This window comes from Lycium barbarum, chromosome 12, assembly GCF_019175385.1.
Source record: "Lycium barbarum isolate Lr01 chromosome 12, ASM1917538v2, whole genome shotgun sequence".
Classification (NCBI taxonomy): Eukaryota; Viridiplantae; Streptophyta; class Magnoliopsida; order Solanales; family Solanaceae; genus Lycium; species Lycium barbarum.
This window is the reverse complement of record NC_083348.1, coordinates 76,525,042-76,537,565: the sequence shown is the minus strand read 5'-3', so window position 1 is coordinate 76,537,565 and position 12,524 is coordinate 76,525,042. Positions and strand designations below refer to the sequence as shown.

Here is a 12,524-nt window from a genome sequence, read left to right as displayed (position 1 = left end):
TATATGCTTTGATTAATGGTTAATGTGCGTGAGGGGACGAGCCCACATTGAAACTAGATTGTAACAAACCCTATATATGTATAAGGTATTATGAATGTTTTCCTCTATGATAGATGGTGAGTGATGATGGTTAATTGTTGGTATTGATGATTTTACAAAGGAACTATGACAAAGTAATCTTGTTTAAAGAAGTGGAAACGTTTTCATGATTATCTATGACATTATGAATTTTCGTAATGGCATAATGAGATTTATTGCTATTTTATGGTGTGACTACTTTGAGACAAATTATAAATCGGCTTCTATGATATGAACTTTGTTGTTGTGTTTGGCTTGTCATCATTTCCTAGCCATTCGGGAAGAAGAGTGGCCACCGCTGGGTTCGCTACCCGGGGTGTGATTTATGTCTAGCTATTCGAGAGGAAAGACAACCACCGCGTACTACATAGTGCGATGTGATTTATGCCTAGCTATTCCGGAGGAAGGATAGCCACCAAGAATTATATGTTCCGGTGTGGTGCGCTATGCGCGATATGCTTGATTCTTGGGCCTGTATTGTCATGTATGACATTCTTATTCTCTTATGGAATTGTTGATGACTATCTTAATTGATTAAAAAGGCATATTTGAAATTGTAACTTGACAAGAGGCTTTATAAATGGGTTTTGATACTTATTATTGAGATACATAAACTGAATAACTGTTCTTACATCGCTTTCACCTGACTGGCAAGACTAATTTCTTTATGTATTATGTACTCTATTTTCTTATTACTTATTTTCCCCGAGGCACTCACTGAGTACAAAGTACTCAGGCATACCATTGTTGTTTTTGATGGTATGTTAGGTAACAGAGAAGAGCAGGTTCTTGATACTTCAAGCATTTAGAAAGGACTTGCTGTTGCTGCTGATTTGGTGAGCCCACACATTCATTCGTGGGACACTCTATTTATTTATTTATTTTAGTTTCCGGGCTGCGTCCCGATGGGTTAGACATTTACTCTTTATTCTTAGAAGCTCCTTAGTATACATTCGAATGTGAGTAGAAGAAGAGCTGTCGTTTAACTCTTTCGGGCGCACTATCATGTTTTGGGTGAATTATTTAAATTATAAAGACTTCGACTGATTTAATTCATATATTCATGATTTGTTACATTTAATTTATAAACTGTTGAAGGCGAATGTTGAACCTGGCGGGTTTAAGTTTATTATTGTGTTGTTTAGGTTCTTCCGATGTTTTTCATGACGTCGGATTCCGATCACGTCTAGGGTGGGTTTTGGGTCGTGAAATTGAACCTCTTCGGGATTAGCTTTGGTGCCGCACTCGGAGGGAAAGGCTTTTGAATATATCTCTTTGAATCCGGTCCTTTCAAAATCGGTGGAGCCCCTGGGATCTGGTCCACCCGAGAGTTATATTTTTTCACTCTCTTCTCCATTGAATCCACCTGTTTTGCTAAAATCTCGAGCATCTTCAAAACCTCAGTAGATGAACCGGCTTCGGATCCGTTCTCTCGACTATCTGTGCTTCCTCCTGCCTTGGTTCGATAACCCCTTTTGGCCTTGTCGGTGCTACCTTATCGCCTTTGCCCTGAAGCTGAGCTATGATAATCCCCTGGTCGGCTATGGCGGTCCCTTGTTCCTGCAACATTTCTAATATTAAACGTAAGTTAATCTCATCCGGATTATCTGATGTTTTCCGTCCTTGAGCCCCAGACAAAGTAATTGAATTATGAGTATTCAAAGGATCGGTGGCCGGAAGGGTGGCATTCTCTTTATTAACAGTATTTTGCCGGTTGAGGCCTTCTCTCGAGTCGACAGCATTTAGGTAGTCTGGATCTGCAGGTGGGTTTTGTAACTCGCTGTTTTTCTCGTTTTCAGCTACTATCTCGTTGTTGTTCACATGACCGGAGTGGCCGCTGCTTGTCATTTCGTACATTTTTTGTGTAAATCCGCAAATTCTTCAACCAACAGGTGAAAAAAGAAGCAGCAAAGATTAAACCACCACTATTATCCTAAGCCCCACGGTGGGTGCCAAACTGTTTACCCCGAATTACGGGTAACAATTAGATTTGTATGTGGTGAAGTAAGATATGTGGATGAATTTTAATCTTTTAAGTTGGTATGAAACGTCTATGGATGTGTATATGATTATATTTATATATATGTGTATAAGTAATGTATTGTAAATGATATGAGCCAAGTATGCTTAGATGATGAAGATGGATTAGATCAGTCGTGGATGAACAATACGAATCCAGACCAAAATACTTTGAAGAGAGCTTTTATATTTCAGATGGTTACAATAATATGATATGAGAAAAAAGCTAACCTAAAAAAGGGGAGGGTTGCCCTTTATTTATAGGTATTCCTCATCGGCCCCTTAGTACAATACAAAAAGCCTTTATGAACTAACCCTAAGAAAAATAAGGCTGATCTGTACGATCTGACACCCGTACGATTGTCAACGCAAATATCAGAGCGGTATTATGACGCGTGGCAACCTCACAGCTGGTTATCTAGACCAACGGACACGCTTGTTTGGGCTCAGATTATCCGGACCAACGGACACGCTTATTTTGGCTCGGGTCAGTTGTACCCGGTATGACACCCCCGGTGTGGGCAAGATATATCGTGCTCATATCCATTCGGACCTGTCCTTGGCTTCGGTCTCATAGGTCACATGCTGGCCTGGTTTTTACCGTATACATAATTATTAATTTATGTTTTGATTTTTAACAATCCTGTCCTTTTTGGGTATGATTCTGAGTATTTTTAATATCCTATGATGTGTATGTATGATGCCCCTCCATTAATTTTTTTTTTCTCTTCAGTTTTTTTTTTATTAATTTAGGAATAATAAAAGGAGCTAATTAAGAAAAAAAAAAGCATCCCTTTCTACATTTCTTGATTTTACAGAAGCATGAGAATTTTGCAAAAGAAATTAGAGGAGAAAACTGGGGATTTGACTGGTGTGGAGAGGAGAGGAAAGCAAGGTAAAGTAGAGAGCTTACTGGTTCTGGCTTCTAATCTATTGAGATGCTTTTTTTTCTTATTGTTCAATGTATTTTTCGTATTTATTTTCTCTATCGAACAAGAAGAGAGTAAAAAAAAAAAATGAAAAAGCTATGAAAAGGTATTATTTTATCATTTATCAATAATTGTGTTTATATTTAAGCTGACATTGAATATATTTGTTTATAGTAAGCTTCAAATTTTCATGTGTTTCAATGCACAATGTACGCTCCTGTAATTCTGAAAAGAAAACTTGACACTATCTTCCTAATGACCAAGTTTGTTGTGCACAATAAATTGAGATGATTGTTTTTTATAAGTTAGTTTGGCAAGACGATGGTTACGTATTAACTCGGCGAGTACTCCACCATCGTACAGCTACAAAGTAATGCTTTAATCCAGATTAGGTTTTCTTTTCATAATCATATACACCAATAATAACATATTCAGTGTAATTTTACAAGTTGGTCTTGAGAGAGTATAATGTACGCAGATCTTAGTCCTATCTTGAGAGGTAGAGAGGTTGTTTCCGAAAGACCCTCGGCTCAAAAGAAAAAATGACAAAAAAAGTATCATTAACGGAAGCAAAGAAACCATGGGAAAATACTATAGATAAGCATTACCAAGAAAAGTAACAGTAATTGCAATAAATTAATACGATAATCGAAGTACAAGAGACAACAAATAATAATAAAAATATCTAACAAGGACACATGTAACAATAACAGAAAATATAGAAGTTTAAAAAACTGATCAAATATTAATATTTTATATCATTCATTGAAGGCACTAGACTATGTCACTATGCTAAGACCTAAGTCTTTTAATTTTATGTTGGATTGTCCCTACATTTCTAATTTTCACGTGAATCTGTCTTTGGTTATTTTTAATATTCAAATATTAAAAAAGATCAGTCGCAAGATCATTCACTTCGCGCGGACAAAGTTTCTAATATAATATTTTAAAAAAAAGCTAAAAATATTCTCCGTTATAAATTTGAGTCAGAAATATCCTTCCAGTAATTAAAGTTTTTAAATATATTCCTATCTTAACGGAAATTCCCAACATAACTCGATTTCATTTTTTAAATCTGCTCCATTTAAATCCTACCCAACTACATAAAAAATCCATACGTGACGTCCAACTTGTTCCCGAGTACTACATCTAGAGTCACTAGGCACAAGAGTGGTAACCCATATGAATTTTTTATTTAGTTGAGTCTGGTTTAAATGAAGTTAATTTAAAAATGAGATCGCGTTATGTTAAGAATTTCTGTTAAGACAGGAATATATTTAAAAACTTCAATGATGAGAGGAATAATTTTAGCTTAAATTTGTAATGAAAAATATTTTTAATCCTTTTCCCTTGATCGTTCCCCTCCCCCGACAAATCTAATGAAAAGATTGCAAAGATTATTACTTAATAAAATAAAGATATCACAAGAAACGCATGGAAAGGGTTGTGTTCTTGCCCTTTTCAGTGTATTCTTTCTATTGGCTATTTGAGTCTTGATGTGATAATAGATGTACGATTGCAGATTAAAAAATGTTGTGCATGCATAATTGTATACTGTGGAGAATCAATCTTGATAACCTACCCATCGAGGACCCCATTGTTATCACACAAATATCAATATCGAACATTATTATTTGTGTATAGGACAAAATCATGTCATCATAAAAAACATTAGCCTCATGTTTCATGGATTTTTTTTTTTTTATAAAGTAAGTCATTATTTCAGCTAATTCACCAAAATAATATATTCTTTTAAAAGTTTACAGAAATAGTATAAATGTATTCCGCAGTAACGTATTATGCATTATTTTATTTAAAAAATTCAACTGTGAGTAACGTTTTATGGTTAATTAATGATTTCATTGTTCCACTGATTTGAGTTCTTTATTTTATGGAGTGTATATGATTCACTAAGGTCTCTTAGTCTACAACTTGATGGAAACCATTCTTAGCTACTGTTTTGCTCTATACAAATTTAGTTCCAGCGAAGTGAAGTAAGAGACCAAATTTAGCTGTTGTTTTGCTTCTAGAAGATGAAATATTTTTCGTTAAGCAGTAGATATGAAAGATGGTTGCTTCTTATTTTCATATATGAAAAGACTGTGATATATGAGCATTAATTACTAGTAGTTATTGTTGTAAACTTAAGACATTGTATCTTTAATTTCTTTTGGGTCTTAACCATCTTGCACTTTAAAATGTATAAGAAAATGTTGAAAGGGAGAATTAACCAACTTCTGCTCATATAATTTTCCACTACTGGTGTTTGTTTTGAAATTGAAAAACTGCTACTTTACTTAGCTAATCAATACTTTTTTTTATAAGGCTAATCAATATGTTTTAATCCTAATCAATTTTTTTTAAGGCTAATCAGTATCTTTTTCTAAGACTAATCAATACTTTTTTTTTAAGGATAATCAATATTGTCGGTAAAGTTTTATAATTACATCAATCAGAAGGGTTCGTAATTTGAAGAATTCTTTGCAGGATTTAACTCCTTGTGCCTGGATTCTGTGAAAACGTTACTGTCAGTTACGTTTTAGCCTGAAATTGTAACTCTGAGCTACGAATTTAAGATCAATCAATGTCAGATTTTGTATTCTTAGAGTCGTTACTCACAGTAGCGTATTAACCATAAAACGTTACTCACAGTAACAAATTACCTTTAACATCGACTTTTTTGTCTGTTGAATTTTTTGAATAAAATAATGTCTAATACGTTACTATGAAATACGTTTATTCTAGTTCTGTAAATTTTCAAAAAAAAAAATGTATTATTAAAGTGAATTGGCTGAAATAAATTTTTTTAATTAATTAAAATATCTGAAACAACAAATCAAGAAAATTGATTTTTTTGTGTCCTAAAAAATTTATATTTTCATAATTTTATTTTAGGAAACTTAAAAAAAAAACACGAAAAAGAGGATTTTTTTTAAAAAAGGAAAAAAAATTAATTACATTTCGCAAGTAACCTAGCGAAATATAAAAAAAAAATTGTATTTCGCCAGGTATGTAACGAAATGCAATTTTTTTTTTAACATTTGACACCAGCTAACATTTTGGTGTCAAATGTACAAAAAAAAAATTGCGTTTCGCCAGGTATGTAACGAAATGCAATTTTTTTTTTATTTTTTACATTTGACAAAAAATGTTAAATGGGGTTAACATTTCGTTGAATAACCAACGAAATGCTCCTTTTGATATAAAAAAAAAAAAAAAAAGACATACCATTTTTGTTGCGCCGAACTCAACATTGGTTATATAATATTTCAAATAGTGTCCTAAAAGTGGCTACCTGGTATCGTTTTCATCTGCATTGCAAATCAAACTTAATGATATTTGAAGAATCCCTATGTGAGACGAACATCAATTAAGGTTTTCAAAATTATTAAAATAGATTTGATTGGGGTGAAAATTGAGAAGAGTAGGCATGAGAGAAGATAAGAAAGTCAACGATAAGATCTTATGGGAAAAAAAAATCCCAACTACTCCATTTTATAATTGCGAAAATTCCTAATACTTTTCATTTCATTTTTTCCCTAAGTGACATGCAGTCCGAATGAAACTGTAAGAGTAAATTAATCTATTAGAATACATATTTGTCTTGAATTCTTATAGATGGAGCTTGGCAAAAAAAATTACTATGTACGTCATTCTATTTTAAAACATTTCCTTTTTTAATCAATTTCAAAAAGAGTGTATGGCGTTCTAAATTTGAAAGTAACTTAATTGAAACTTTGCATAACCTTTATTGAGAAGTTTTATAGCCATACAATAAATGACAAATGTTATGACATACTTAAGATTACAAGTTTCAAAAATCTTATAATTAAATAATATGTCGTGTTTATGACCCATAAATTTTAAAAGTTTTCTTTTTTTCTTTCTTGCTTTTTTAAACTTTATACATATTCAAAGTTTTCCACATAAATTAGAAGAGGGAATAGTATATTTGCGGCCTTGTAGGTGGCAGGGTACTCATATTGTTTTATTTGAAGTGCGGAAAAAAGAAAACATTTCAAATTAAACTTTGCCTTGAGGAAAATCATATAATGGTTAGTAAGCCGGTACAATTTGTCACTTATACGCTGAAATATAACTAGCAACTAGATAGATATCTTTATATGCGTCTGTGAGACCATTTACGTAAAAGAGCTCGTTTGGCTTAGCTTATAAGTTGCTGAAAACAACTTATTTGCTGTTTTCAGTTTTTTTGAGTGTTTAGCTGATCAGCTTATAAGCCATTTTGTGCTTAAAATAAGCCAAAAAAAATAATTCGGCTCGTTTGGCTACCCCAATTTATTTTTTTTAGCTTATAAGCTGCTTTTTTTAAGCTAAGTCAAATGGGCTGAAAGTCATTTGTATAAATTAGTGATGGCGATAAATATATCATCCTTCATCGCACAAACCATCATTCACAATTTGTCATCGACTTAATTTAAATATCTAACTAAGAAATCATCCCAAATTTAAGGGGCTATCTAGTAATTTAACCTTCAAATATTACTCCTGCTCTTCCAATTTGTTTGTCAACTGATCAGGTATCAAATTGACTATTACTTTCGCTAACATGCACAAGCTAATATTTTTTTTCCACAGGCTGATTACTGTATTATCAAAAGTCAAGTAATCAAAAAATGCAAAAACTATATTCTAACCATCTGGTATTCAGCTTATTGGCCTGATTAATCCGGATTCGCATTAAGTAGATTCACTAAAAACAATAAAATGTTGTATATTTGGAATTTTTTTTATTCTCACAACTCGAACTTGATACTTTTGGGAATTCCATCTCACCTTTTGCTGATAAGTATAGGAAAAATAGTACTAAAAGATTATAATTTTCCCCATATCATCATGGTAAGAAATACATTTAATTTTATTAATAATGATGTAACTCTCAACAAATAAAATAGACAATCATTAGGGAGAGAGGACTATAGCTTTTATATTTATTTCGCATTCCAAAAATGCCCTTGCTTTACCCTTATAAATAGGACAGCATTTTGCATCAGAGTTCCTCATGAGCCTAGCTCTAAATCCTTTGGCAATTAATTCTACTGAGTTCAGTTACAACTTCAATGGAGTTGCATCACCATTACTTCTTCATACTTCTTTCTGTGAGCAAAATAATATTCTTTTCTATATTTATTTGGATGTATTATGAAAATTAATTAAGAAGCTGATGAACATTTAATTTTTTTTTCCTGGTTGTGTTAATGAAGCTTGCTTTTATAGCAAGTCATGCAGCTAATTTATCTCCTGAGGTGTATTGGAAAGTCAAGCTGCCCAACACTCCTATGCCCAGACCCATTAAGGATGCTCTACACTATTCTGGTAATAGGATCAAGTCCGACTCAAGTTATTTTTTTAACTATCAAATATCATGGTCAGTGTGAGAGTATTGGCCAACTCGAGTTAATTTTTTTGGTGGTCATCCAAGTTATAGAAATAACTTAGTAAAGTCACTTGTTTGTTTTATATCAGTAAAATCACTCATGTATTGCTTGTCATCCCACAAAATAACTCTTAAATGAAAAGCACTTGAGAATGAGATAAATGGTCGTTAAGTTTGAGAGTATGTATAAAGTTGGTCTACAAATATACTTATGTATACATATTAAATTCTTTATTTTTTATCAAAACTACGCACATTTTTGTCTCCTATTAATATTTGTAGTTAAATTAACGGACAATCACCTGAGAAAAATATTGTGCGAATCGATGTGTAGTAATTACTTAAAATTAATTATTCTGCATTTCTAGCAACTGATTATATACAGCTGACGACTACATATTTCTACAACTATTAGTTGAGTCGTTTGTTCTTATTTTTCCAAATAAATAGCATGAAATGTTTCAGAGCATTAGGATACATGAGGCAACTTTTTTTCTATATTTGATCCAAAATTTCTTGAGAGCACTCTCCCAAGTCGCGACTTTTCTAAGGAACATCCACATTTATTTGATTTTTCGAGTTTTTCATCACTAACACAAATTGGTAACAAAAATACAAGGAAAAAGGAGGAAGGTATATTTATAAGACAACTTTAGATCTACTTTCAAACTGAAGGGGCCACTTATGTCATTTCCAGGCTTTTCATGTGGGAGTTATTTTGTGGGGGTAATGAGTAAAACATGAGTGACTTTATTGGTGTAAGATAAATAAAAAGTGATTTTACTGAGTCATTTCCGTAACTTGACGGTGACTATCCGAGAAATTAACTTGCCAACTATTGTTTTGATAATAAATTATGCTCTACTAGATTACTCTTCCATAAAACATGATCCATTATTAGTAATATAATGCTCTAATTATTTTATTATTACTATTATTATCATTATTATTATTGTTGATATTGTTACATTTATTATTGTTCTTATATTGATAATAATGCAATAATATTACTTTTATTGTTGTTATTATATTGATAATAATGAAGATGGTTTAGCTAAGAAGGATTCATTCACCGTAGCTTCTTTTACTAGCATATGAAACTAATGAAACTAATGATGATATGATAATGACGTTAATAGCAATTAATGTTAAGCAGAAGTATGGATGCTTTATGTCACATAGCTGGTGCATTAATCAATATATTTTACTACGTAGGTCTTGAATTATTCAAAATAATGCACGAAAAAATTTCCGAACCAATGCCTTTTTACCACATTCAAACAAGATATATAAAATAAAAGAGATCATTATTAAAAAGTTTATTTCTGAAATATTCCAGTTTTTTATTCATTAGAAAAATTATACAGGGGCACACATAAACGCGGGAAGGGAACTCTTATAGATAGGATTTAACTAATATACACTTAAAAGTGAAATAATTATACAATTTCGGTGGCATTTTAAGTTTTTAACCACTTATAGCATGCAACCTGCTTCATTTTTTTAATTACTAATTCCACTTTTTATGAACGGTTACTTATTGTCATTTATAGGTGATTTAATAGTGTAAAATTACTTTTCAATTTTTCTAAAAAGCTGAAAAAGTTTGAAAAAATGTATTAGTAAATATTAAATGTTGCTTACATAAGGTTTTTAATAAAAGGGAAGCTCGGTGCACAAAGCATCCTATGTTAGCAGGATCCGAGGAAGGGCCAGCCTATCCTAATGCAAGTATTAATTTTACATAGTTTTGCGCAACACTAATAGTTTCTATTTTTGTGGTATAAAGAAGCCTCCGAGGGTGACGTTCACAAGTTGCGCCAACCATATGGAATAGCTATCAGATGGTATCAAGCAGCAAACGAGGGTGATGTTAAAAAATTACGCCAACCATGGGGAGTGGGTTCGTGGTATCAAGCAGCAAACGAGGGTGACGTTCACAAGTTGCGCCAGCCATATGGAGTGGGTTCGTGGTATCAAGCAGCCACAGAGGGTGAAGTTAAAAAATTACGCCAACCCTATGGAGTGGGTTCGTGGTATAAAGCAGCAAGCGAGGGTGATGTTAAAAAATTACGCCAACCATGGGGAGTGGGTTCGTGGTATCAAGCAGCAAGCGAGGGTGATGTTAAAAAATTACGCCAACCATGGGGAGTGGGTTCCTGGTATCAAGCAGCCACCGAGGGCGACGTTCAAAAGTTACGCCAGCCATATGGAGTGGGTTCGTGGTATCAAGCAGCCACTGAGGGTGACGTTCAAAAGTTACGCCAGCCATATGGAGTGGGTTCGTGGTATCAAGCAGCCACAGAGGGTGAAGTTAAAAAATTACGCCAACCTTATGGAGTGGGTTCGTGGTATCAAGCAGCAAACGAGGGTGATGTTAAAAAATTACGCCAACCATGGGGAGTGGGTTCCTGGTATCAAGCAGCCACCGAGGGCGACGTTCAAAGGTTACGCCAGCCATATGGAGTGGGTTCGTGGTATCAAGCAGCCACCGAGGGCGACGTTCAAAAGTTACGCCAGCCATATGGAGTGGGTTCGTGGTATCAAGCAGCCACAGAGGGTGAAGTTAAAAAATTACGCCAACCCTATGGAGTGGGTTCGTGGTATCAAGCAGCAAACGAGGGTGATGTTAAAAAAATACGCCAACCATGGGGAGTGGGTTCGTGGTATCAAGCAGCAAACGAGGGTGATGTTAAAAAATTACGACAACCATGGGGAGTGGGTTCCTGGTATCAAGCAGTCACCGAGGGCGACGTTCAAAAGTTACGCCAGCCATATGGAGTGGGTTCGTGGTATCAAGCAGCCACCGAGGGCGACGTTCAAAAGTTACGCCAGCCATATGGAGTGGGTTCGTGGTATCAAGCAGCCACAGAGGGTGAAGTTAAAAAATTACGCCAACCCTATGGAGTGGGTTCGTGGTATCAAGCAGCAAACGAGGGTGATGTTAATGAAAACCTCCCAGTCACCCCTTACTTTTTTGAAACAGATTTACGTCAAGGGAAAAAGATGAATCTTCCATCTCTCAAAAATTATAATCCTGCTCCCATTTTGCCTCGCAAAGTTGCAGATTCCATCCCCTTCTCATCAGACAAGATTGAAGAAATTCTAAATCACTTTTCCATTGATAAGGACTCAGAGGGGGCTAAAATGATCAAGAAAACTATCAAAATGTGTGAGGAGCCAGCGGGTAATGGCGAGAAGAAATATTGTGCCACTTCCTTAGAATCAATGGTTGATTTCACCTCATCTTATCTGGGAACAAATAATATTATAGCACTTTCCACTTTAGTAGAGAAGGAAACTCCAGAGGTGCAAATATATACCATCGAAGAAGTGAAGGAGAAAGCAAATGGCAAAGGCGTGATATGCCACAAAGTGACTTACCCGTATGCGATACATTATTGCCACAGTGTAGGAAGCACAAGGACCTTTATGGTCTCAATGGTGGGTTCTGATGGAACAAAAGTTAATGCAGTATCAGAGTGTCATGAGGATACTGCACCCATGAACCCTAAGGCATTGCCTTTTCAATTGCTCAACGTTAAGCCAGGAGATAAACCTATTTGCCATTTCATATTGGATGATCAGATTGCCTTAGTTCCTTCTCAAGACGCAACTCAAGTGTCTGAAAACTAATATGGAGAAAGTTCAGTCATCTTATGTAATATAAGTTGCAGCGCTTTGCATAATAATAAATGCCGTGATGCAAGTACTGTTTAACTTTGTTAATCACGGTTAATCTAGTATGATGTATGTATGTGTTAATGGAAGTAATTGGTATTTTAGTATATGTTTATGTCTGTGTTAATGGAAATTACCGGTTTTTTAAAAACTATTTTTGCAAGTTATCTTAGTGATGGAAGAAGACTCAAATTTTTGCTCATCTTCAACTCATCAACAACTCTTCATCAGTTTTTGGTCCTGACGTTTTAGGGCCTCATTGCCTGGTGATTATTTTTAGTATGGTTAAGATCATCAATATTTATCTTCTCTTTTTTTTTCGATAATGGGAAATTGAAACGCTAAATCTTGTTATACTGAATACCTGTTCACGAGATTCCGGATAGATTGCTCTGACATTTGATAATAATATGTTATAT

At 34.2% G+C, this 12,524-nt stretch overlaps 1 protein-coding gene across 2 annotated transcripts; it reads left to right on the top strand.

The window, feature by feature from the left end:
- Positions 1–8,018: 8,018 nt before the first annotated feature.
- Positions 8,019–12,212, top strand: LOC132623609 (BURP domain-containing protein 9-like). 2 transcript variants are annotated; one of them, XM_060338384.1, is made up of 4 exons: positions 8,093–8,146; positions 8,252–8,363; positions 10,214–10,252; positions 10,319–12,212. In XM_060338384.1, the coding sequence occupies exons 1-4, from the start codon at positions 8,108–8,110 to the stop codon at positions 12,058–12,060; spliced, it is 1,932 nt and encodes a 643-aa protein (XP_060194367.1). In that variant the 5' UTR covers positions 8,093–8,107; the 3' UTR covers positions 12,061–12,212. The 2 variants fall into 2 exon arrangements, with proteins under 2 accessions (XP_060194366.1, XP_060194367.1); XM_060338383.1 differs by having other exon boundaries at positions 8,019–8,146; positions 10,214–12,212.
- Positions 12,213–12,524: the final 312 nt, after the last annotated feature.

Excerpts from the sequence above, each read along its gene's own strand:
- LOC132623609 (XM_060338383.1), top strand. The coding sequence starts at position 8,108 with ATGGAGTTGCATCACCATTACTTCTTCATACTTCTTTCT. Across the intron at positions 8,147-8,251 it reads ACTTCTTCATACTTCTTTCT|CTTGCTTTTATAGCAAGTCA; the intron begins GTGAGCAAAATA and ends GTGTTAATGAAG. Across the intron at positions 8,364-10,213 it reads GGATGCTCTACACTATTCTG|AAGCCTCCGAGGGTGACGTT; the intron begins GTAATAGGATCA and ends TGTGGTATAAAG.